The sequence below is a fragment of the Sus scrofa genome, chromosome 3 (assembly GCF_054392235.1).
Source record: "Sus scrofa isolate SSC_HxYL_T2T_F1_AM1 chromosome 3, Sscrofa_HxYL_maternal_Yorkshire_Landrace_v2.0, whole genome shotgun sequence".
NCBI lineage: Eukaryota > Metazoa > Chordata > Mammalia > Artiodactyla > Suidae > Sus > Sus scrofa.
The window spans coordinates 120,989,281-121,017,147 of NC_139385.1; the positions used below are offsets into that span (position 1 = coordinate 120,989,281).

General features: G+C 37.2%; 1 protein-coding gene across 1 annotated transcript in view; it reads right to left on the reverse strand.

Moving 5' to 3' along the window:
• LCLAT1 (lysocardiolipin acyltransferase 1) overlaps window positions 1-27,867 on the reverse strand; it is a gene marked incomplete at its 5' end in the record, with an annotated part of 119,144 nt that overhangs the window by 77,120 nt on the left and 14,157 nt on the right. The window contains 1 exon segment of the mRNA NM_001142845.1: window positions 26,136-26,334. Coding sequence (NP_001136317.1) covers window positions 26,136-26,334 — 199 coding nt within the window.

A 27,867-nucleotide genomic window follows, 5' to 3' on the forward strand; every position in this document is an offset into this window, starting at 1 on the left:
ATAGGTCTTGCTGATATGCATCCAATCATTACTCACACAGTGTATTTATTATCAGTCACACCCACCTGTACTGGAATTGACTGTCCCCTCTCATGTCTTTCCTCCTTCACCCAGACACCTACACCCACAGTACAGTTAGTAGGCACTGTAGATCTGGAGTGAGACTGCCTGGGTTAGAATCATAGCTCCACTGCAAACCAGCCATTCAGGCTTAAGCCGTTGTCCCTCATTGATCCCAAATGTAAAAAATAAGCAAAATGCTGCAATAGTATTTACCTGATAGGAGCTGTTGTAAGAATTAAGAGTATTTATTAGCACAAAGTACTTAATAAATAATAGCTATTATCATTATTGTGATTAAGAAGTAACAATATAAAGGAACATAAAAACGTAACCGAAAAAGTTCCCATTCACAATTGCAAAACAAAAATGTGCAAAAGTAAACAACTTGCAGAAGCCACATGAAGACCAGTACACAACTGGAAGGAAATGGTGAGAATGTTTTGAACCTGACCAACATGGCAATGCTCTCAAAATTTTTGATTAGTTTCATGTAATTACAAGAAAAATTCCAATGAGATGAGGCGTTTGAGAATTTGAGATTTGCTTCTAAAGATTATCTGTAATAATAAGAAGGTGATGGAGTTCCCGTCATGGCGCAGTGGTTAACGAATCCGAGTAGGAACCATGAGGTTGTGGGTTCAATCCCTGGCCTTGCTCAGTGGGTTAAGGATCCAGCATTGCTGTGAGCTGTGGTGTAGGTCACAGATGCGGCTCAGATCCCACACTGCTGCGGCTCTGGCGTAGGCTGGTAGCAACAGCTCCGATTGGACCCCTAGCCTGGGAACCTCTATGTGCCGCAGGAGTGGCCCTAGAAAAAGGCAAAAAAGACAAAATAATAATAATAATAATAAAATAAAATAAATAAAAAATAAAGAAGGTGAGAATGTCCAAGATAATTCTAAAATAGAAAAGTAAACAGGAAAGACTCACACCACTGAACATATTATGAAGCAACAGTGATTAAATCAGAACAGTGCTTCTGCAAAAGCAGATAACTGAAAAGAATGCAAGACCAAGAAAAAGGCACTTAAATATGCTAAGAATTAAATATGACAATGACAGAATTTCAGATCAGAAGGTAAAGAATGAATTGGGTTTTTTTTTTTTTAAACATCTTCTTTTTTAAAATTACAATTAATTTAAAATGCTGTGCCAATTTCTGCTGTACAGCAAAGTGACCCAGTCATACACAAATATATATTCCTTTTCTTATATTATCTTCCATCATGGTCTGTCCCAAGAGATGGGCTATAGTTCCCTGTGCTATACAGTAGGACCTACATTTATCCATTCTAAATGTAACAGTTTGCATTTACTAATCCCAAACTCCCAGTCCCTCCCACTCTCTACTCCCGGCAACCACAAGGTAGTTGTCTATGTCTGTATGTTTCTGTTTTGTAGGTAGGTTGATTTGTGCCATATTTTAGATTCCATATATAAGTGATATCATATGGTACTTGTTTTCCTCTTTCTGACTTACTTCACTTAGTATGCTAATCTCTACTTCCATCTACGTTGCTGTGAATGGCATTACTTTGTTCTCTTTTATGGTTGAGTAGCATTCCACTATATATATGTACCCCATTTTCTTTATCCATTCATCTGCCAGTGGACATTTAGGTGGTTCCCATGTCTTGGCTACTGTGAACAGTGCTGCTATGAACATAGGAGTGCACGTATTGTTTTAAATTACAGTTTTCTCAGGATATATGTCCTAGAATGGGATTGCTGGATCATAAGGCAGTTCTATTTTTAGTTTTCTGAGGATTCTCCATACTGTTTTCCTTACATTCCCACCAACAGTGTAGGAGGGTTCCCTTTTCTCCACCTCCTCTCCAGCATTTGCTATTTATAGACTAACTAATGATATTTATAGACTAACTAATGATGGCCATTCTGACCAGTGTGAGGTGGTACCTCATTGCAGTTTTGATTTGCATTTATCATATAATTAGTGATGCTGAGCATCCCTTCATGTACCTACTGACCATCTGTATGTTTTCTTTCGGGAAATGTCTATTTAGGTCTTTTGCCCATTTTTCAATTGAGTTGTTTTTTGTTGTTGTTGAGTTGTATGAGTTGTTTGTATATTTTGGAGATTAAGCCCTTTCCAGTTATAACCTTTGCAAATATTTTCTCCCATTCAGTATGTTTTCTGTTTGTTTTCTTTATGGTTTCCTTTTCTGTGCCAAAGCTTGTAAGTTTGATTAGGTCCCGTTTGTTTATTTTTATTTCTATTGCTTTTGGGAGACTGACCTAAGTAAACCTCAGAGAATTTTTGCCTATGTCTTCTTCGAAGAGTTTTTTGGTGTCATGACTTATGTTTAAGTTTTTAAGAAGCCATTTTTGAGTTTATTTTTGTGCATGGTGTGAGGGTGTGTTATAACTTCACTGATTCACATGTGACTGTCCATCTTTCCCAGCACCACTTGCTCAAGAGTCTGTCTATTTCCCATTCTATAGTCTATTCTCCTTTGTCAAAGATTAATTGCCTGTAGGTGTCAGGGTTTATTTCTGGGTATTTTGTTCCATATGTCTGTTTTTGTGCCAATACAACACTTTTTTGATGACTGTAGCTTTGTAATATTATTTGATGTCAGGGAGAGTTATGGTTCCAGCTTTTTTCCCCCCTCAGGACTGCTCTGGCAATTCTGGGTCTTTTATGGTTCCATATAACTTTTGGGGTTATTTTTATTCTGTGGAAAATATCATGGGTAATTTGATGATGATTGCATAAAATCTGCAGATTGATTGGGTAGTATGGCCACTTTAACAGTATTAATCTTACCAGTCCAAGAGTATGGGATATTTTTCCATTTCTTTGAATCCTCTTTAATATCCTTTATTAACGTTTTATAGTTTTTAGCATTTAAGTCTTTTACCTCCTTGGTCAGGACTATTCCTAGGTATTTTACTTTTTGGGGGGTGCAGTTTAAAAAGGTACGTTTTTTTTTACATTGCCTTTAGGATATTTCATTGTTAGTATACAAAATGCAACTGATTTCTGAATATTAATCTTGCATCCTGATACTTCGCTGAATTCATTTACCAGATTGAGTGGTTTTTCTGTGGAGTCCTTAGGGTTTTTTATATACAGTATCATCTCATATGTGTATAGTGACAGTTTTACCTCTTCACTTTCAATTTGGATACATTTTACTTCTTTTCTCTTGTGTGACTGCTGGGGCTAGGACTTCCAATACCATGTTGAATGAAAATGGTGAGAGTGGGCATTTTTTCCACTGGAGGACATTTTGACCATCACTTGAATTTCTCAGAAAGGACTGGGGGGTCTACCAGCTTTAGTGAGACAGATTCTGTGGAAGCTGGCATGGCTCTGCTACCACTACCTTCTTTCAAAAACCCATTTACATCATTAGCATTACCTTCTCAAAGCAGATGGGGTAGTCTCTGAGTATAATCTATTGTCCATATTATACTCCATAATTTTAGAAGCTGGTTTTCCTTGGCTTAAATTTTATTTTTTCTTTTCTCAAGCTTTAGAGGTGGCTAGGGGAAAAAAAAAAAAAAAAGAAAAACTACTTGGGTGTATTTTTAACATTATCCATTCTTCCTCCATAAAAAGTAAGCCCTTTCAGCATTTTCTTTTTCCTTTTTTCATTTTAGTGCTTTTTAGAGCAGCACCCACGGCATATGGAAGTTCCCAGGCTAGGGATCGAATCGTAGCTACAGCTGCTGGCCTACACACAGTCACAGCTACCTGGGATCCAAGCCATGCCTGTGACCTACACCACAGCTCACAGCGAGGCCAGGGATCAAACCCACATCCTCATGGATACTAGTCAGATTCATTTCCATGGTGCCACAATGAAAACTCCCCCCAAATCCACTTATAGCTTTACAGTTGTCCCCTCCACATCCATGGTTACATATCCACAGCTTCAACGAACCAAACCACATAGTACATAGTTATTGGAAAAAAAAAAATATACCCACATATAAGTAGACCCATATAGTTCAAACCTATGCTCTTCAAGGGTCAACTGTAGTTAAGGTAATCACAAAAATATCTATACCATTCACCTAATATGACAAAAACTAAACTTCAAAGGCAGATTAACTTATCATTGTTGGACAATGTATTTATTAATTCATTATGGTATCTACTATGGAAAATAAATGCACCAGGAAAAAAAAAAAAAAGCAGGGTGCAAGAGAAAACTGTTCTCTTCAACATATTTTTCAATCCTGAACAGAGGGTGTGGATGCAAGCAAGCAAATGCTACCCATAGGTGTCTATTAAATGAAAATGAGTGATAATATGAACAGATGAAAATTTTATATAAACCCATATCACAAAAATCACAAGCAAATACATATTTATTGAGTGTGTGGTTGTGTATAAAAATGGCTATACAAATAAATTCAGAACAAGTAAGTTCTATTTCTTGAAATTTCAGCCTATGTCAGGGTGCTGAATATTACACCAAGTTAGGGAAGCTCTGTCTTCTTTGACTCCCGTTTAAAATTAGGTAATGCGCTCTACATCCCTTCTATAAAATGATTAACTTTCATGAGACTCTAGCTTTTAAAAACATTGAGAGGAGGCAGATAATCAATTCTATGACTTTTTCCTATAGTATGTCTCTATCATTAGGTTTCAAATGTGCCTATGCTGAAAATACATGACAGAAATCAAAGTGTAAAATATGAGCAGGCAATTAATTAATATCCTAAAGCAAACTAAATATAATCTTTAAATTTGAAAAACCAAAATGGAGAAAATTCTAATAAAACCACCCTTACTGCAAATCTCATTGGACTCCATAAGGAGACGACCATATCTGCCTTCAGAGAGTAGAAAGTCTTGGTTAATGTTGAAGAAAAATCTATTTATTAATGACTTTTGGTTAGCAAAACCTATTACCCTCAACTAATCATGAGAAAACATCATGAAAAACAAAAGCAAAATAAACTTCAAAAAAGAGGACCATTCTACAAAATATCCAACCAGTTTCTCCGTGAAAGCACTAAAATAAAGACTGTCAGAGCATAGAGGGAGACCAGGAGACATGGTGAGTAAAAGAAATGGGGTCCTCAACTGGCTCCCAGAGCTGAAAAAGGACATTAGTGGAAACACTGGTGAAATCTGAATAAAGTCTACAGTTTAATTAATAGTGCTGTTTTTTTTGGTTGGTTGTTTTTGTCTTTTTGCCTTTTTCTTGGGCCACTTCCGGGGCATATGGAGGTTCCCAGGCTAGGGGTCTAATCGGAGCTGTAGCCACCGACCTACACCACAGCTCATGGCAATGCCAGATCCTTAACTCACTGAGCAGGCCAGGGATCAAACCCGCAACCTCATCGTTCCTAGTCGGATCCATTAACCACTGCGCCATGACGGGAAATCCCTAATAGTATTGTACCCACATTAATCTCTTGTTTTGACAGATGTCCCATGGCTGTTGTGTAAGAGGTTATTAACATAAGAACAAGATAGGTGAAAACAGGAAGATCTTCTGTACTATCCTTGCAAATTTTCAATAAATCTAAAAATACTCCATATAAAAGGTATCTTAGAACATCTAATGTTAATACAAACTTCTGTTTAATTAAAAAAATACATAAATAACAGCAACTTTGAATTCTAACGTCAAAGACCTAAGTGTTCCTACTTGGAATTCACTTACTATGCCATTTACTTGATTCTAATAGTTGAAGATTATTACGAACAACATTTCTAAGATACGGTTTGGGCATATTTTTATTGTGGAAGAACATTTTGAATCTTGGCTACATGATATGTCCTTGCCTGGTATTCATTAAACAATGGTATAATACTCAGAAATAGCTGACTTCAAGCATAAGGAAAATATTTTCCATTTGATTTATGACAAGGAATAAACAAGAAAAAAAAGGCCATATTGGTTTTTGTGAACTCCCCTAATAATGAAATGTATAATAAAAACAACAGCTAGTTCATCTCTCCCAGTACTGCAATGTTGCCTTTCTCTTTAAAAATACCATTATAATTTACAGGTATCTTACTTAGCCACTAGCGAAAGGATATCTGAAGGCACAAGAGTCAAGTTATCCATTGAAATCAAGATTGAAAAATAAACTATAAAGTGCATTGAGTCCATCTCGCCTATCTTTTTACTATTATTATAAAGTGCCCTTTTCAAATTTGGCTCAATGATGATTTTTTTTGTTTTTTGTTTTTTTATCTTTTGTCTTAATAGGGCCGCACCCGTGGCACGTGGAGGTTCCCAGGCTAGGGGTCTAATCAGAGCTGTACCTGCTGGCCTACACCACAGCCACAGCAATACCAGATCCTTAACCCACTGAGCGAGGGCAGGGATTGAACCCGCAACCTCACGGTTCTTAGTCGGATTCATTTCCACTGAGCCATGATAGGAACTCCTCAATGATGATTTTAAGACTGATTTTATTTATGCTTTTATACTAAACACAAAGCCCACAGAAAATTCTAAAGCTCCCTCCAAATTCTCTTCCTGCTTTCTCCAAAAATTGCCCAGTGATAAAACCATTTGTTTTAGGTAGTTTTTAGAATCTACTTATTAATTTAGGCAAAGAAATTCCTTAATTCGCAGCAGACCTGAGAGTAGAGGAAGGCCTAGAGTCAAAATGTGCTCTCTAGCTCACATGTGGGATGCCTCACAGCATGAAGCAATGCAGCCGACTGAGGTGTTAGAGATGGTACACCAATGGGATATCCAATTTGGGTAACCAACTGTATTAACTTCAGTAAATAACTGACTGAAGAACCTTAACACCCAGAACCACTTCCCCCACAACTCAGGACTTGAGCTTTGTTAAGATGTAGGCTAACGCAGTCAAAACAAAGGCTTCTTTTTAGTATTTAGATTTCAGTGCAATACTATAAAATTACTTAGTTTTCAATGTAACTCTAGACAGAGGTATGATCCTGGTATATACCACCTGGCATGAAATTTAACAAAATTAAACCTTTGTTCCCAATGGGTTTCCTTCCTTCCCTGGGGGCGCGGGGGGGGGGGGGGAAGGCATCAAAACTCTTTCCAGCCAAGCAACTCTAGCAACTGAAACTATAAAATCAACAATTACAAGAACTTATTTTTCAGTCAGCAGTAGAGCAGCAAAGATGGAAATGATCTGTGTTATGTACCTGAAAATACATAGTTTTATGTGGTCTCGCCATAGAACTAAGTATTTTAATATACTGTCTACTATATTTCTTTTGAAATATTAAGATATTTTCATAAAAATCTTAATTCATGATAACCATTTAATAAAATTTCCTGAATGAGTAAATCAATCATTGCATACTTTTCTTTGTAGGTTGGTGAAATGCGGTAAAGTCGTCATATCAGGATGCTTTTGGCTATAAAAAACGAACACCAATTGGAAAATCATTTAAACACTCTGGGTTTGTGTGTTTCACATAAAATGAAGTCTGGTTCTGAACCAGCCTTGGGGCCAGACTTCATTTTATGTGAAACACACAAACCCAGCGTGTCCCTTCATGGACCTCTATTCTTTTCTTAAGGAGGAAAATCTTTCCTCAAGCCTCCTGACAAGGAGTCTAACATTCTATTCTGCCATCCTCTTGGATGCAAAATGGCTGCAGCAGCTCCAAGTATGACATGCTCTCACAATAATGTCCCAAAATAAGGAAGAAATGGCATCGTCCCTTCATGGACCTCTATTCTTTTCTTAAGGAGGAAAATCTTTCCTCAAGCTTCCTGACAAGGAGTCTCCCTATGTCCCTTTGGTGGGACTGGCTGAGGAAGGCAACATGAGGTATTTTCATCCTCTGGCGTGGGATGTATGTATCACAGAGATTCACTGTTAAGAATCATGAAACACCCTCTCTGACCTTTAGGTATTTAGTAATAAATACAACACAGGAAAAAGGCTGCTATGAAACCTTCTGTGATTTAAACATAGCATGAAGCAACAAACTCATCGATCTCTTGTGGCCAGGTGACAAGAACATTTGTTGTCAGTGCAGCAACTACAGGACAGTCATTAAGTAGGTAGAAATCCTTAACTAGAAGTCCCTTTGAAGAGAGAGCTTCAACATATATCTGCCATAGAGAATCCTTCCAGAAATCCCAGGCAGCTGTTACTCAGGGTAACTAGGCTCACTTACCCAATGTAAGAAAACTGATGCCTTGGGTATACCAAAGAAACTGGCAGGAGACGGGTGTTACCGATACCAACTCTTATGCAAAGTCTTCCAGTCTAGAAATGTATTCACCTTACTCTTCTGAATTGTGAAACAGAAGAGAGCAGCATGCAACTTTGTTAGATTAAAAAAAGGGTCCACCAAACTGGATGGCATCAAAGATATTCACGGTTCTAAACGCAGTGAATATCAATTTTAAATAGGAGGAAGCTGGATAGGAGAATTTTCCTTCTCACTGGAGATAAACTTTGGTATTATAAACTGCAAATATCTCAAATGGGAAAACATCCATTCTTTGTACTTAATATATTATAGTTAATAAAATTAAGATGACTTCAATTTAGTGATTCTTAAAACCGTGTGAATAACAATATCTTTAAACGACTTTATACCTAACACTTATAAATACATTACTGAAATACAATTAAAACTAAATTTGGCCACTTGAAATAGATGATTTTCCCAATCAATGTATGATCCCTGCTTTGTAGTATATTCATGTATAATAACAGCATGAGCATAATCACTGTTACCCCGGTGTATTGGGTGAGGTGTACTATAGATTTAAATCAAGTGGTTTTATTCATGATCTTCTCAAAAAGAGAAAAATGCTTAAAAACACCAAGGGCATATTTTTAAAATTCCAGTTATTTCTGTAAGTCAGATTTGAGCCCAAATATTTCAATATTTTGGGGTGTTTTTTTTTGTTTTTTTTTTCCATTTTTTTATTACTCAAATGAACTTATCACATCTGTAGTTATATAATGATCATAACAATCTGATTTCACAGGATTTTCATCCCACAGCCCAGGTACATCCCCCACCCCCCAAACTGTCTCCTCCGGAGACCATAAGTTTTTCAATGTCTGTGAGTCAGCATCTATTCTGCAAAGAAGTTCCGTCTGTCCTTTTTTCAGATTCCACATGTCAGTGAAAGCATTGGATGTTGGTGTCTCATTGTATGGCTGACTTCACTTAGCATGATAATTTCTAGGTCCATCCATGTTGCAAAAAATGCTGGTATTTTGTTCTTTTTAATGGCTGAGTGATATTCCATTGTGTATATGTACCACATCTTCCTGATCCACTCCTCTATCAATGGACATTTAGGTAGTTTCCATGTCTTGGCTATTGTAAATAGTGCTGCAATGAATACTGGAGTACATGGTTCTTTACGAGTCATGGTTTCCTCTGGATAGATGCCCAGGAGTGGGATTGCTGGATCAAATGGTAGTTCTATGTTTAGTTTTCTGAGGAATCTCCATACTGCTTTCCACAGTGGTTGCAACAGTTTACATTCCCACCAACAGCGTAACAGGGTTCCTTTTTCTCCACACCCTCTCTAGCACTTCTTGTTTGTAGACTTTTGGATGACGGCCATTCTGGCTGGTGTAAGGTGGTACCTCATCATGGTTTTGATTTGCATTTCTCTACTAATGAGTGATGTTGAACATCTTTTCATGTGTTTCTTGGCCATCTGTATGTCTTCTTTGGAGAACTAGCTGTTTAGACCTTCTGCCCATTTTTTTGATGGGGTTGTTTGTTTGTTTTTTTTTTTTTTTTGGTATGGAGCTGCAGAAGGTGTTTATAAATTTTGGAGACGAATCCCTTGTCATTTGGTTCATTTGCAAAGATTTTCTCCCATTCTGTGGGTTGTCTTTTCGTGTTGTTTCCTTTGCTGTGCAGAAACTTTTAAGTTTGATTAGGTCCCATTTGTTTATTTTTGTTTTTATTGCCAATACTCTAAGAGGTGGATCTAAGAAGATGTTGCTGTCATTTATGTCAGAGAGTGTTTGGCCTGTGTTTTCCTCTAAGAGTTTTATAGTGTCTGGTCTTATATCTAGGTCTTTAATCCATTTTGAGTTTATGTTTGTGTATGGTGGTAGGGAGTGTTCTAATTTCATTCTTTTCCATGTGGCTGTCCAGTTTTCCCGGCACCACTTATTGAACAGGTTGTCTTTTCTCCATTGTATGTTCTTGCCTCCTTGGTCATAGATTAGTTGGCTGTAGGTGTGTGGGTTTAATTCTGGGCTTTCTATCCTGTTCCACTGATCTATATTTCTGCCTTTGTGCCAGTACCATGCGGTTTTGATGATTGTTGCTTTGTGGTATAGTCTGAAGTCCGGGAGCCTGATTCCTCCAGCTCCGTTTTTCTTTTTCAGGATGTCTTTGGCTATTCTGGGTCTGTTGTGCTTCCAAACAAACTTTAAAATATTTTGTTCGAGTTCTGTGAAAAATGTCCTTGGTAATTTGATAGGGATTGCATTGAATCTGTAGATTGCCTTAGGTAGTATAGTCATTTTGATAATATTGACTCCTCCTGTCCAAGAGCATGGTATTTCTTTCCATCTATTTGTGTCATCTTTGATTTCTTTCATCAGTGGCTTATAGTTTTCAGAGTATAGGTATTTTGTCTCTTTAGGTAGGTTTACTCCTAGGTATTTTATTCTTTTAGAGGTGATGGTAAATGGGATTGCTTCCCTAATTTCTCTTTCTGATTTTTCATTGTTAGTGTATAGAAATGCCATCGATTTCTGTGTATTAATTTTGTATCCTGTGACTTTGCCAAATTCATTGATGAACTCTTAACAGTTTTCTGGTAGAGTCTTTAGGATTCTCTAGGTATAGTATCATGTCATCTGCAAATAGCGATAGTTTTACTTCTTCCTTTCCAATTTGGATTCCTTTTATCTCTTTTACTTCTCTGATTGCTGTGGCTAGGACTTCCAGAACTATGTTTAAGAGTAGTGGTGAGAGCGGACATCCTTGTCTTGTTTCTGATCTCAGCAAGAATTCATTCAGCTTTTCACCATTGAGAATGATGTTCGCTGTGGGTTTGTCATATACGTCCTTTATCATGTTGAGGTAGGTTCCCGTTATGCCCACTTTCTGAAGGGTTTTTATCAGAAATGGGTGTTGGATTTTGTCAAAGGCTTTTTCCACTTCTATTGAGAGGATCATATGGTTTTTATTCCTCAGGTTGTTAATGTGGTGTATCACACTGATGGATTTGCAGATATTGAAGAACCCTTGCATCCCTGGGATAAATTCCACTTGATCATGATGTACAATCCTTTTAATGTATTGTTGGATGTGGTTTGCCAGTATTTTGTTGAGGATATTTGCATCAATGTTCATCAGGGACATTGGCTTATAATTTTCTTTTTTTTGTGGAATCTTTGTCTGGTTTTGGTACCAGGGTGATGGTGGCCTCATAGAATGAGTTTGGGAATATCCCTTCCTCTGCAATTTTTTGAAATAGTTTCAGAAGGAGAGGTGTTAGCTCTTCTCTAAATGTTTGATAGAATTCGCCTGTGAAGCCATCTGGTTCTGGACATTTGTTTATTGGAAGTTTTTTAATCACAGTTTCAATATCAGTTCTTGTGATGGGTCCATTCATATTTTCTATTTCATCTTGGTTTAGTCTTGGAAGAGTGTATTTTCTAAGAATTTGTCCATTTCTTCTAGGTTTTCAATTATATTGGCATATAGTTGCAAGTAGTAGTCTCTTATGATCCTTTGTATTTCTGTGATGTCCGTTGTTACTTCTTTTTCAAATCTAATTTTATTGATTTGAGTCCTCTTTTTTGCTTGATAAGTCTGGTTAGGGGTTTATCAATTTTGTTGATCTTTTCAAAGAACCAGCTTTTCATTTCATTGATCTTTTATATGGTTTACTTTGCTTCTACTTCATTGATTTATGCTCTGATCTTTATGATTTCTTTCCTTCTGCTAACTTTAGGTCTTGTCTGTTCTTCTCTCTCAAGCTGCTTTAGATGTAAAGTTAGCTTGTTTATTTGGGCATTTTCTTATTTACTGAGGTGGGCTTGTATTGCTATAAACTTTCCTCTTAGAACGGCTTTTGCTGCATCCCATAGGTTTTGGAGTGTCGTGTCTTCGTTGTCATTTGCTTCTAGGTATTTTTTAATTTCCTCTTTGATTTCTCCAGTGATCCATTGGTTTTTCAGTAGCATGTTGTTTAGTCTCCACGTGTTTGTGTTTTTTTGCAGGTTTTTTCTTGTTGTTGATTTCCAGTCGTATAGCATTGTGGTCAGAAAAGATGCTTGATATGATTTCAATTTTCTTAAAGTTACTGAGGTTGGATTCGTAGCCCAGGATGTGATCAATCTTAGAGAATGTTCCATGTGCGCTTGAGAAGAATGTATATTCTGCTGCTTTTGGATGAAAGGTCCTATAAATATCTATTAAGTCCATCTGGTTTAATGCTTCATTCAGGGCCTGTGTTTCCTTATTGATTTTCTGTCTGGTTGATCTGTCCATTGCTGTAAGTGGGGTGTTAAAGTTCCCCACTATGATTGTGTCATTGTCGATTTCTCCTTTTAAGGTTGTTAGCAGTTCCCTTATATATTGTGGTGAACCTGTGTTGGGTACGTAGATATTTAAAATTGTTATATCATCTTCTTGGATTGATCCTTTGATCATTATGTAACGTCCTTCTTTGTCCCTGAAAATATTCTTCATTTTAAAGTCTATTTTGTCTGATATGAGTATTGCTACTCCAGCTTTCTTTCAATTCCCATTTACATGAAATATTTTCTTCCATCCTCTCACTTTCAATTTGTATGTGTCCCTAGAAGTGAAGTGGGTCGCTTGAAGACAGCATATATATGGGTCTTGTGTTGGTATCCATTTAGCCAGTCTATGTCTTTTGGTTGGGGCGTTTCGTCCATTCACATTTAAAGTAATTATTGATATGTATGTTTTTATGGCCATTTTATTAATTACTTTGGATTTGTTTTTGCTGCTCTTTTTCCTTTCCTTCTTCTCTTCTGTTCTTCCTATAGAAGTTCCTTTAGTATTTGTTGTAAGGCTGGTTTAGGGTTGCTGAATTCTCTCAGCTTTTGCTTATCTGTGAAGGTTTTGATTTCTCCTTCAAATCTAAATGAGAGCCTTGCTGGGTAGAGTAATCTTGGTTGGAGGTTTTTTCCTTTCATCGCATTAAGTATATCATGCCACTCCCTTCTGGCCTGCAGAGTTTCTGTTGAAAAATCTGCCGATAACCTTATTGGGGTTCCCTTGTTTGTTATTTGTTTCTTTTCCCTAGCTGCTTTCAGTACTTTCTCTTTGTTTTTAATTTTGGTCAGTTTGATTAGTATGTGTCTCTGAGTGTTCCTCCTTGGGTTTATTTTATATGGTACTCGTTGTGCTTCCTGGATTTGAGTGAGTGATTCCTTCCCCATGTTAGGGAAGTTTTTGGCTATTATCTCTTGGAATATTTTTTCTGTCCCCTTCTCTCTCTCTTCTCCTTCTGGCACCCTATAATATGGATGTTGGTGAGCTTCACGTTGTCCCAGAGTTCTCTGAGACTATCTTCATTTGTTTTCAATCTTTTTCCTCTTTTCTGTTCTGCATCCGTTATTTCCACTAATCTGTCCTCCACCTCACTTATTCATTCTTCTGCCTCCTGTATTCTGCTGTTAGCTGCTTCTAGTGAATTTTTTATTTCTGTTATTGTATTTTGCATCTCTTCTTGTTTAAGTTTTATATCTTGTATCTCTTTGGTCAATGATTCCTGTAAGTTATCCATCTTTGCCTCCAGTTTATTTCCAATGTCTTGCATCATCTTCAGCATCAACAGTCTAAAGTCTTTTTCCTGGAGGCTGAGAATCTCCTCATGGCTTAGCTGTTTTTCAGGGGTTTTTCCTTTCTCCCTCATCTGAGTTATAGTTCTCTGTCTTTTCATTTTTATAGGTTTTTGGTGTGGTGACCTTCTTACAGATAATAGAGTTGTAGCCTCTCTTACTTCTGATGTCTGCCCCCCTGTGGCTGAAGTCAGTATGGGGGCTTGGTGTAGGCTTCCTGATGGGAGGGGCTGATTCCTGTCCCCTGGTAGGTGGAGCCAATTCTAATCCCTCTGGTGGGTGTGGCTTAGTCTCTGGATGGGATTAGAGGCAGCTGTGTGCCTGAGGGGTCTTTAGGTAGCCTGTTTACTGAGGGGTGGGGCTGTGATCCCACCTGGATTGTTCTTTGCCCTGGGGCTTCTCAGCAGCTGGCTGACAGGTGGGGCCAGATTTTCCCAAAATGGCCACCTCCAGAGAAAGGCACTGCTGCTGAATATTCCCGAGAGCTTTGCTTTCAATGTCCTTCCCTCACAACAAGCCACGTTCACCCCTGTTTTCCCAGGATGTCCTCCAAGAACTGCGGTCAGGTCTGACCCAGATTCCGTTGGAGACTTTGCTTTGCCCTGGGACTCAGTGCATGTGAAAATTTGTGTGTGCCTTTTAAGAATGGGGTCTCCATTTCCCCCAGTCCCGTAGAGCTCTTGCACACAAGCCCCACTGGCCTTCAATGCCAGATGCTCCAGGGGCTCTTTCTCCCTGTGCCAGATCCCCACACGTGAGAGTTTGATGTTTGGCTCAGAACTGTCACTCCTGTAGGTGAGTCTCTGTGAACCAGTTAGTTTCCAGTCTGTGGAGCTTCCCACCCAGGAGGTATGGGGTTGTTTATATCACGAAATCGCCCCTCCTACTCTTGATGTGGCCTCCTCTTTTTCTTCTGGAGTAGGGTATCTTTTTTAAGGTTTCCAGTCCATTTTGGTGAAGAGTGCTGTCTTTAGTTGTGAATTTTGTTGTTTTTTGGAGAGAAGTTGAGCTCCAGCCCTTCTATTCCGCTATCTTAATCCCATCTATATTTTAATATTTTGGCAGACAGGTAATATGCTCAGAGAGGCTGGACTTTAACAGCCTCTGACCCAGTTTCAATTATTTCTGTTAAAGCAGGACTACTACTGGCCTTTGAGTATACACTCAGACTTTGCATGACTGAACAAACTCAGAGTAGACAAAAGCATCCATCAGAGGCTACAGTGTTACTTCTGACTTCTCCCTGATTTCAATTCTGAACCGTCTAGATATACTGCACAACTTGTGACTGTTCCTAGTTTTTGCCACTACCTTCTGTTGCAGTTTGAGAACTGCACAATTATGACATTTTACACCTTGAAATCATGAGGTCATATCAGGGAGAATTTTAGTGGAATGGCCACTTTTTCTTCTTTTTGGTCTTTTGTCTTTTTAGGGCTGCACTTGCGGCACATGGAGGTTCCCAGGCTAGGGGTCTAATAAGAGCTCTTGCTGCTGGCCTACACCACAGCCACAGCAATGCCAGATCCAAGCTGCATCTGTGACCTACACCACAGCTCACGGCAAAGCTGGATCCTTGACCCACTCAGCGAGGCCATGAATCGAACACGCAACCTCATGGTTCCTAGTGTGATTCATTTCGGCTGCACCAAGACGGGAACTCCCTGAATGGCCACTTTAAAATCACTATCTCTAATGTTTACTCCTCTTGTGCTTTCTAAAAGTTTCAAACCCTTTAATTTAATGATAAATTAACAATCAAAGAAAAGCCAAGAAGCCATGAGCTGGGTGGGCCAAATGGCACACGAATTTTCTGGTGCAGGAGCACCATGCAAACGAACTTTTTATGACACCTCCGGGTTTAGTATCTCCTTCATTGTTACTAAGTGGTTACAAAATTGACTGAAAATAAAAAACTTTGTGTATATCCCCATTAGAAAAAGCTAAAATTTAACCATCAGACTTTTTTCCCTTAAAACCTACTTTCAAATACCTTAGCAGACTCCAAAAAGTTTAATTAGCTTACCAAAACTCTTTATAACTTGAACTGGAATCTGAATACTTCTTAATGGTTTCTTTACCAATCTGTTAGGTAAATCTGCTAACCATACTTTAAGAAAAAACTTTCAAATTCTAAACTCTCCTCCATTCTCCAAACTGGCACTACATACATAAAATATTATTTCCCTTTAGTCATTCATAAGTGAACTAAAACAACCAGATTATTTTAATTCCAAACTCCGGTAAGCAAACATTTAGTTAGAAATAATTATAAATAGCAACATTAAGTACACTGAAGATCATGCCAAATTGTCAACAAGCTAAGTCTAGCATAGTCTGAAGAAGGGCAGAGCTGACCACTAAGACATATCCATTCTTTTCTCTTTCTTTCATTTCCCCCTGCAAACTCCCAGCTTCAATGCTCCACTTCCAAACACTTTTGTTTTTCCTGTCAATGCTTTTGCTTTGCTTAATTTACTTTGCACTTATTCTCTTTAAAGGTTCTAAACTCAGTCTTTTTTCTTCAATCCAGAATCTCTTCTTATTAATCATGTACATTGTCATGAAATACTATTAAGTCTACAAATAATAAGAGCCTATAATGTGAAAGACAGTCTGTAAGGAGATTTTTAACTCTTGGGAACAGAAAATGAGAAAATGGGAAAGCTAATTATGAAATATTTACACAAGAACTCAAGACAAGAAAGGAGACAGTTTAACAATGTTAAGAAATTATTACTATACCAGTGCAGAGTAAGAGGAAGTAAAGCTCAGGTGGTCAGAGAAAGAAAAGGAGGGTCTGTGAGACACTGGAAAAACCAGAAATCTAATATGGATCCCTGGAAGGTGAAAGGTGGGAGGCTAGATGTTCCAAAGGGAACTACAGAAATAACTGGCAGTAGCAAATAACACTCTACTAGCACTTACTTTAAACCTCCAACCGCCCAATAAAGCTGTACTACTTTTTTAAAAAAATTGAGATGTAACTGATACATAATATTAGTTTTAGATGTACAAGAAAATGACTCCATTTCATGATGTATCTGTCACAAAATGATGACCACAATATGTCTAAGTTAACATCCATCACCACACAGTTACAATTTCTTATGTTGAGAACTCTTAAAATCTACTCTCAGCAACTGTCAAATATGCAATGGTTTTATTAACTATAGTCACTTAGTGTATATTATGTCCCCATAACTTGTTACATTTTATGACTGGAAGTTTGTGCCTTTTGACTAATTTCACCAAGTCTGCTCACACCCGAATCCTGGCCTATGACAACCACCATCTGTTCTCTGTATCTATTGAGTTCAGATTTTTTGGTTTTGTATTGTTTTATTTTACTTTGGGAGACTCCACATATGAGATCACATGGTATTTGCTTTCCCTGACTCTTCACTTAGCATGATGCCTTCAAAGTCCACCTATCTTTTATTCTAAAATTTTTAAGGTTTCAGGTCTTATGTTCAGGTCTTTAATTCTTAATTTTTGTATAAGGTATAAGACAGTTTACACAACACCATTTATTGAAAAGACCATCACTTCTTCATTGTATACTCTTGGCTCTTTTGTCATGAATTAACTGACCATACATGGGTGTGGGTTTATTCCTATGCTGCACTGACCTATGTGTCTGTTTTTATGCCAATGCCATACTATTCTGATTACAATTGTTTTGTAAATAAAGTTTGAAATCAGGAAGCATTATACCTCTAGCTTTGTTCTTCTTTCTCAAGACTACTTTGGCTATTTTGAGTCTTTGTGGTTTCACACAAATTTTAGGACTGTTCGTTTCATTTTCATCAAAAGAAGCCATCAGAATTTTGATAAGGATTGCACTGGATCTGTAGATTACTTTGGATAGTATGGACTTTTAAACAGTATTAATTCTTCTAATCCATAGCACAGAATATCTATTTGTCTTCTTCAGCTTCTTGCATAATATTGTATAGATTTCAGAGTACAAATATTTCACCTCCTTGGTTAAACTGATTCCTGTTTTATTCGCTGATGCAACTGTAAATAGGACTGTTTTCTTAATATCTGATAGTCTGTTATTAGTACATAACAATGCAACAGATTTTTGTATATTAATTTTTTTATTGTGCAAGACACTGAATTCATTCACTAGTTCTAATAGGTTTATGGTGGAGTCTTCAGAGTTTTCCATATATAATATCATGTCATCTGCAAATAGTGACAGTTTTGTTCCTTTTTTTCCATTTCAGATGCTATCTAATTTTTGTTTTCACCTCATTGCTCTGGCTAGGAGTCCAATATTACAGTTAATAAGAGTAGAGTGTGGGCATCCTTGTCTTGTTCCTGAATTTAGAAGAGAAGCTTTCAGCTTTTCATCACCATTAAGTCTGATATTAGCTATGGGTTTGTTATAAATGGCCTTTAATATGTTGAAATATGTGCCCTATTGATACCTTCCTTGTTGAAAGTTTTCAACATTTATGGGTTAAATTTGTTCAATTGCTTTTTGTTATTGCATCTACTGAGGAATAATTTTTATTCTTCCTTTTGTCATTGAAGTATTTCTCACTGATTTGTAGAAGCTGAACTGTTTTACATTCCTAGGATAAATCCCATTAAGTTCACAGTGTACTATCCTTTTAATGTATTGCTAAATTCGGTTTGCTAATATTCTGTTGAGGATTTTTACATCTATGTTCATCAGGATACTGGCCTGAAATTTTCCTTTCGTGTGACATCTTTGTCTGGTTTTGGTGTCAGAGTGATGCTGGAAATCTTCTGTTTTTTGGAAGGGGTTGACAAGGGTAAATATTATTTAATTGTTGGACAGAATACACCACCGAAGCCCTCTCCTCCTGGACTTTTATTTGCTGGGAGATTTATGATTACTGATTCAATCTCATTAGTAGTAATGCGTCTGTTCAGACTTTCTATTTCCTAGTGATTCAATCTTGCCAGGCTGTTTGTTTCTAGGAATGTATTGATTTTTTTTTTAATGTTGTCCAATTTATTGGCGTATGATTGTTTACAGCAGTCTTCTTTGGATTTCTGTGGTGTCAGTTGTACATCTTTCATTTCTGATTTATTTATTTGGCTCCTCTCTCTTCCTTGATGAGTCTACCTAAAGGTTTGTCAATTTTGTTTATCTTTTCAAAAAACCCATTGGGTTTTCACTGGTCTTTTCTATTGTCTTTTTAGTCTTTCTTTCATTTATTTCTGCCTAATTTTTGTTATTGCTGTCCCTCTAACTTTAGGCCTCATTTGTTCTTCTTTTTCTAGTTCCTTGAGGTGTAAAGATAGGTTGTTTAAGGTGTAAAGATAGGTTGTTTATTTGAGATCCTATCACTATGAACTCTCCTAGAACTGCTTCTGCTGTATCCCTTAAGTTTTGATTTGTTATATTTCCATTTCCATTTGGTTCATGTTGCTGTTTAATTTATCTTTTGATTTCTTCTTTGACTCATGGTTTTTTGATAGTATGTTATTTAATCTCCACACACTTGTTTTTTCCAGTCTTCTTCTTGTAACTGATTTATAATTTCATAACACTGTGATTAGAAAAGATTCCTTGGAGTTCCCGTCATGGCGCAGTGGTTAACGAATCCGACTAGGAACCATGAGGTTGCGGGTTCGATCCCTGGCCTTGCTCAGTGGGTTAACGATCCGGCGTTGCTGTGAGCTGTGATGTAGGTTGCAGACGCGGCTCGGATCCTGCGTTGCTGTGCCTCTGGCATAGGCTGGTGGCTACAGCTCCGATTAGACCCCTAGCCTGGGAACCTCCATATGCCGCGAGAGCAGCCCAAAAAATGCCAAAAAAAAAAAAAAAGAAAAGAAAAGATTCCTTGACATGATTTTAATTTTCTTAATAAAATTAAATTTGCTTGTTTTGAGGCCTAACATATGACCTATATTCAAGATGAACCTGAAAAAAATGTATTTTGTTGTTTTGGGGTTTTGTTTGTTTTTTGGTTTTGTTTTTTTGTTTTTTTTGTTTTTTGTCTTTTTGCTATTTCTTTGGGCCGCTCCCACGGCATATGGAGGTTCCCAAGCTAGGGGTCGAATCGGAGCCACAGCCCCCGGCCTACACCAGAGCCACAGCAACGCGTGATCTGAGCCGTGTCTGCAACCCACACCACAGTTCATGGCAACGCCAGATCGTCAACCCACTGAGCAAGGGCAGGGACCGAACCTGCAACCTCATGGCTCCTAGTTGGATTCGCTAACCACTGCGCCATGACAGGAACTCTTTTTTTTAAGGGCTACACCCATGACATATGGAAGTTTCCAGGCTAGGGGTCGAATCAGAGCTGCAGCTGCTGGCCTATGCCACAGCAACATGGGGTCTGAGCCATATCTGCAACCTACACCACAGCTCACAGCAACATTGGATCCCCAACCCACTGACTGAGGCCAGGGATTGAACCCACATCCTCATGGATACTAGTCAGATTCATTTCTGCTGTGCCAAAATGGGAACTGCCTATTTTGTTGTTTTGGATAGAATGTTCTGTACATGCCTATTAATCTCAACTACATATCAGACCTTTTGGATTTAAGATCCATGTTTCCTTATTGATATTCTCTCAGGATGATCATCCATTCTTGAAAGTGGCCTATTAAGGCCTCTACTATTACTATATTGTTATTTCTCCCTTTAGGTCTGTTAATATGTGTTTATGTATTTAGGTGCTTCTATGCTGGGTACACAACTATTTACACATGATATATCCTCTTACTAGATTGACTCCTTCATCATTATATAACAACCTTGTCTTCTATCATAGATTTTTGTCTTAAAGTCCATTTTGGCTGATATTAAGCATAACTACCTCAGCTTTCTTCTGGTTTTCATTTGCACGGAATATCTTTTTCCATCCATTCACTTTCATTCTGTGTGTCATTAGATCTGAAGTGGGTCTCTTGCAGGTACCATAAAGATAGATCTTGTTTTTTAATCCATCAGCTGCTCTATGTCTTTTGATTGAAGAATTTAATCCATTTACATTTAAAGTATTATTGATAGCTATGTATGGTACTGTCACTTGGTTAATTGTTTGTGGCTGTTTTGCAGTTCCTTTGTTCCTTTCTTCTTCTCTTGCTCTCTTTGTGATTTGATGATTTCTGTAATGGCATAGTTCTATCATTTATACATCTACTACAGTTTTTAGCTTTGTGGTTATCTTGAGACTTACCTAACACAACATATTTATAACTGTCAATTTTAAGTTGATAATAACTTAAGTTGGAATAAATTCTAAAGCTATACATTTTTAATACACTCCCATGTTTTATGTTTTCGATGTCATAATTTACAACTTTTTATATTCTGAATCCCTAAAAAATTATTGTAGTTTTAACAATTTTTTAATATGTTTTTCATTTAAAGTTTATCCCAGCCTTAGATTAATACACAACCTTCACTACACTAGATTATTCTGAATTTTACTATATATTTACCTTTAACAAGGATATTTATACTTTCGTATGTTTCCTGGTACTAATTAACACCTTTTCTTTTCAGCTTAAAGAAGTCCCTTAAACATTTCTTTGTAAGGCCAGTCTGGAGGTGATTAACTTCTTGAGTTTTTACTTGTCCAGAAAACTCTTTCTCTCCTTTAATTCTGAAAGACAACTTTGCCAGGTAAAGTTTTCTTGATTGGCAGGTTTTTTTTTTTCTTTTTTTCTTTCAGTATTTTGAATAGGGCATGCTACTCACTTGTGGTCTGCAAAGTTTCTGCTGAAATATATGCTGATGTCTTGTGGAGGATTCCTTTATATACAACAAGTTTTCTCTTACTGTTTTTAAAATTCTCTTCATGTCTTTATATTTTGATACTTGAATTATGTGTCTTGGTGTGGGTCTCTTTATGTTCATTTTATTTGGAATGCTCTGGGCATCCAGGGGTAGTTTTTAGCCATTGTTTCTTCAAATAAGTTTTCTGCCCCTTTCTCTTTCTCTTGTCTCTCTGGGACCCTTATAATGCAAACATAAGATCAGTTGATATTGTCCTATAATTCCCTTAAGTTATCTTCACTTTTTTTTTTTTTCTGTTAGCTGCTCTGATTGGATAAGTTCTACTGCCCTGTCTTCAAGTTCACTGATCCTTTCTACTTCTGCATCTAATCTGTTAAAACATCTCTGTTTTTAGTTCAGTTACTGTATTCTTTAGTTCTATATGACTTCTTTCTTATATTTTCTGTCTTTTTTAAACCTCCTCACTTTGTTCATGTAGTATAGTGTCTCCTCAGCTCAATGAGCATCTTTCATACTGTTATTTTGAACTCTTTAATCAGATAAATCATTCGTCTCTGTTTTATTAAGGCTTTTTCCCCTAAGGTTTTATCTTGCTCAGTCATTTGGAAAATATTCCTGTTTCTTGATGTTCCTTGACTCTCTGTGTTGGTTTCCATGCACCCAATCTTGGAGGAGTTTCCTTCTGTAGGAAATGAAATTTATTATTCAACCCTGTCCTAGTTCTTGGTTGTCTCTTAAATCTTTGTGATTGTTCAAGCAGCCTACTTTATGCTTAGCGGCTCCCAGTGGTTGAGGATGTGCCCATGGGGAGGATCTTGGCACCCTGATTCATGCTGACTGGAAGTCATATCCTCAGGCAACTGCTTTTAAAGTTTTCAAATACACTTCTTTCAGGAGATGGGCTTTTTGTCTGTTCCCTCTGTGCTGAGTCCTAGAGCAGCAGTTGGTTAAAGATTGTTTTTTTGTTTGCTACTATCCTACTAAACACATGAACACAAGCCCTATGACTACAAAAGCCAGATTATCAAGAGATGTGTTCTCTGGGTAACAGCCAGAAAATTCAGAGTACCAGACAAGCGTACAAGCTCCTTTCTTGGACACCTAGAGTAGGCCAGGGAGACTGCAAGATACACCCAATTCCAGCTTTCTGGAAAAGATTACAATCTGCTCTTAGATATGTGTTTAATTTGAAACCTGCCCCTCAGGCCACAGTCAGGAATATAGACAAATAGCCCTCTTTCACAGAAAGACTGGGCATTTTTCAATCAGCTGCCTCTGCACTGGGTCCTAGAGTATAGCTAGGTGAGTATACAGGAGCCTGTAAAAACTATTTCTCGGTTTGCTAAAGCCTGTGGATCTTGTGGTTGCAAGCCCCTTGGATTTCAAACCTAGATGTTTTGAAGGTTTAGGTATTAAAAGTTGAGATTCCAGATGTGGGGTTCAAAACTTTCAGTCCTGAGGGAGAAGCTCAGAGTTGTCAGACTCCTCCTGATGGTGGGTCACCCTGTGTTCTTGGCTGCACCATTGTGGAGCTGAGTTTCTGTCTGGCTATACTAGGAGGTGGGAGGAAAGGAGTGTGTCTTATTTCAAATACCACAGATTTTCTTGTTCTTAACAAATCTTGGTAAATATTCTGGAATTAATGTTTCCTCATTGGTTATATGTCCTTGGGACCATTTTCTAGAGCTTTTAAATGACTATTATTTTAGAATTTTTACCAGTTTCTCTGGGGAGTAAGTCTAAAGGTTCCTCATGCTGGAAATGCATCTCTAGTCATCTTTTATGCCTAAGATGTTTTGCTGGCTTATACTTTGAAATGCCATCCTTATTTAAGTTACATTGTTTTGATTGTCTTCTTTAGCAGCTCGAGTTATATAGATGTTACAGTTGAAGTTCCATTTCAACTTTCTTTGACAATTTTTTTCCTTCTTTTCCCTCCTTTTCATTCTGTTTTCCAGTAATGCTCTTTAATAAATTTTCACTTTATCTATTTCTGCTTGGTCACCTCATAATTTACTCTTCATTTCTCATATGATTTTGCTTTTATTATTATTATTTTTTTTTTTTTTGTCTTTTTGCTATTTCTTTGGGCCGCTCCCGCGGCATATGGAGATTCCCAGGTTAGGGGTCAGATTGGAGCTGCAGCCGCCGGCCTACGCCAGAGCCACAGCAACGCAGGATCTGAGCTGCGTCTGCAACCTACACCACAGCTCACGGCAACGCCGGATCGTTAACCCACTGAGCAAGGGCAGGGACTGAACCCGCAACCTCATGGTTCCTAGTCGGATTCGTCAACCACTGCGCCACGACGGGAACTCCTGCTTTTATTATTCTTTTCTTGAATTCTATTAACTGTTATTACATTTCTTCTTGTTGTCTTGTCCATTACTGTTCTTTGTATTTCTCACTCAAAAGTATCTTTCTTAATATCTCCAAATGCTTATTTGATGATAATTCATTGAGGTTTGAGTGCTGTGTTATAGCTTAAGTTTTTGGGTTTTGTTTTTTCAGTTGTAGCCTTTACTTAAGTATCTTTTATCATGATAAAATCCTTTTATGGTTATTTTTGAGTGGGTAATTTGGGGCAATGGTTGGGAGAGCAAAGATTTCTTGCTTCTCTTTTTATTCTTGCAGGATCTTTAATTTCCTTGTTTTCCTTCACTGCCACACTTCTAAAGGGAGTTATCCCTTCACTATACAGCTGACTATCCCTCAGATACAATGCTTTTTAAGGCTGTCACTTCAGGTCTCATTGTCTTTATAATCACTATTCTACGTCTTGTGCCATGAACTACTACATCCTCAGCTGTGTTCAGTATTTTGGCATTTAGCATTAGATTTTAATCTTTCTGGGAATGCTTTTGTGTTTCTTCTAAATTGTTCATACCCCTCTACTCTTAAGGCTGTCTCTATTCTGAGAACCCAGAGGTATGCAATGGTGCAAGGGAAAAAAAAAAAAAAACTCTTTTAGACTTAATGTCGCTACTTAATACCATAACCTTCTAAATGCTTTGTCTTCTAGTCATGCTGAAGAGATGAGTGATATGTGATTTCATTTCCTCTGCTTTTTGATTTTTTTTAAGGATGAAGAAAATCAGGCAGCTGCCACTGTCCTCCCAAAACCTTTGTAAGAAGGCTTTTAAATTATGGATTCAATCTCTTTATTAGACATAGGCTATTTAGATTCCCTTTTTCATTTGTTTTCATTGTTCTCAGATTTTGTCAGCTGCATTTTTATGAATGTAATTTGATTTCATATATATTTTCAAGCTCATTTACATAATGTTCATAATATTCTCCTATATTCCACTATATTTTTCTTATTCCACTATATTTTATATAATATCAGGAGTAATAAACAAGACATCATTTTTGATCAGTCTTTTAAGGAATGTGGCAGTTTTAAAAATACTAAAAATCTTGGGCAAGCCTGCCATCAAGAACTGAGGTCTATGCTTTCTCCTTTAGTATCTTTAGGGCAATGACTACTTCCATCAATAATGTACTGTGGATGTGATGCCATATGAATTCTGTGACTAGGTCATTAAATGCCTTTACCTTCCTTCTGGTTCTATAGGGATGTCTCCTCTAGGCAATGTCAGTTGCCATTTAAGAAATCTGACTTATCCTGAGACCACAATACTGTTAAAGTACAATGGCAATTCTATAAGCATGAAGGCAACTAAAACACAAACACTCAGCACTTCTAACTAGTCTATCCAGAGGATAATACTTGACTTTTTTCCTTCACAAATCCTAAGCAATTTCAGCACACTGACATGGGCATGATTTCAAGGGCAAAGAATTCAAATAAGAAATATTACATAGGAAACCACAGAAGTACAGATGTAATAGATGAGGTTCTGAGGGAGTACAGTGGGTATTTTATACACTCATGTGTGAATAACTGGTTGGAATATATTTTTAGTCTGTTCCTCACCCCTACTTCAAATTAAGGAGTGGAGGGCAATTAAGATTTAAGATGCAATGAATGCTGAAATATCTCTACTGTTTCACCATTCAGCGAACATGCTGCATTCCTAACTATGGAAAGTAATTCTAGGAATTTTAATATTTTCATATACAACAAGCACAGTGAAAAAACTTTTAAAGTGATGGATTAGGTAAGTTCAGAAACACTAGCACCTAGTATAATGCTTGGAACCAATAGTTATTCAGTTAATATCTAGTAGATGAATGTGAATGAAGCAGTTCCTTTCAAGTACCTTATCAGCACAAACCAGTTTCTGGTCTAAATTACTACAAGCACGACATGCAATAAAAAGTTACTAAATTATTAATTCATATCCTTCCAATTTGTGGTCCCTCTGGGACCATATCTACTTCCTTGAGAATGGTTTATTCTCTTTCAACATAAGATGTTTCAAAAAACAGATTAAAATGATCTATTATGCCCTAAGAAAAAAAGAAACTGGTGACTGATTTTAGGCTAGGTAAGAAAAAATGTAAGTGGTTTTAATATGTAACTGGAGTTAAGTAAATAATTCTGTAGATTTAGAGTACGTACATCACATATAAAATAAATTAACAACTTAAAATAATTTGTGAAGTAACCTACCAAATCCAGGAACACTTTTGAGACTGGCTTTGAGGCAAATTTTCTCTAATCTGAGGTAGCTATATCTCATCAGACAATTCCACAGGAACATCCAGTCCATTCTTGTCCGATGATTCATGATAATGACACTTCTTTCTCCAGGAACAAACGCATCACCTGTTATAATCACTTTTACACCAAACATGGTTTCCAGCAATGCCTACAGAAAAAAAACAGTATAGATATGAGACGATTTAAAATCATGATTTCCCATAAGCAAATTTTTTCACAGCCTATAAATAAATCTGATTTCTATTAAGTCAAAAAGCACATTGCTTCCCATTATTCTTGCTTTTAAAATATATGGGGAAAAAGTAGTTAATCTGGAAGAATGTGAAGACACTGTTTCTATTTTCAGTTCTACTAATTTAAGTTTCTGCCAGTTTCCTAATTTAAAAATGATAACTTTCATTGAAATCTTCAAGACAGATTATTAAAACAAGATGAAAAAAGTGCAAAAGGCATATAATAAGATTCCACCATGTAATATTTTTTTTTCCTTTTCCAGCTGCACCTGCAGCATATGGAAGTTCTTGGGTCAGGGATCAAATCTGAGCTGGAGCTGCAACCTATGCCATAGCTGCAGTAATGCTGGATCCTTAACCCACTCTACTGAGCCAGGGATCGAACCAGCCCCCTCCACAGAGACAACCCAGATAATTAACTCATTGTGCCACATCAGAAACACACTCCACTGTGTAATTTTTAAGGTTATTAGATATGTAAGATTATTATTTCTTTAAACAAACAGGATAGTCAAGGAATTTAACACTGAATATAGGGCTGAGAAAACAAAGTCAAGTTTTTCATTTTATACCTTTCTGTACTATGATTTTTTTAAAAAAACAAATATATGTATGTATTTGATTTTTAAGTATATAAAGAATAGGGAGTTCCCATTGTGCTGTAGTGGAAACAAATCTGACTAGGATCCATGAGGATGTGGGTTGGATCCCAGACCTCGCTCAGTGGGCTAAGTATCCAGCATTGCTGTGAGCTGTGGTACAGGTCACAGATGCGGCTCAGATCTGGCTTTGGTGTGGCTGTAGAATATATTTTTACTAAAGTGCTGCACCCCTAATAGCTACAACAGTGCTTGACACATAGAAGATGTTCAAGCAGTAGTTCCCATTGTGGATCAGAACGTTAAGGACCCAGTGTTGTCTCTCTGAGGATATGGGTTCAATCCCTGGCATTGCTACAAGCTACAGTGTAGGTCATAGATGCAGCTTGGATCCAGTGTGGGTATGGATGTGCAATAGGCTGCAGCTGTGGTTCTGATTCAGTCTCTGCTCCCAGAACTTTGATATGCCACAGGTGTAGCTATAAAAATAAGAAAAACAAAGGGAGAGAGAGAGATGGCCAGGTAGAAATTATACATGAAATATTTTTTAAAAGTACATTACTGAAGCTCTTGAAAGAGTAATAAGAGATAGTAAGAAGTTCTGATTACTGATTTCAAAACCCATTTAAATTTTCAAATAATTTACAAGTAATACATTTACTAGTTATTATTTGACTAAGGGAGAGAAAACTATTCCATGGAAGATAAAAGACAAGAAAATCAAAAGTTCTCTTTGGTAATACAATGAAAACCTTGATCAAAGTATAAAATAAACTATGGTATAGCCATACAATGGAATATGACACAACAATGAAAATAAATGAACCATGGGTATCTAAAGCAATCTGG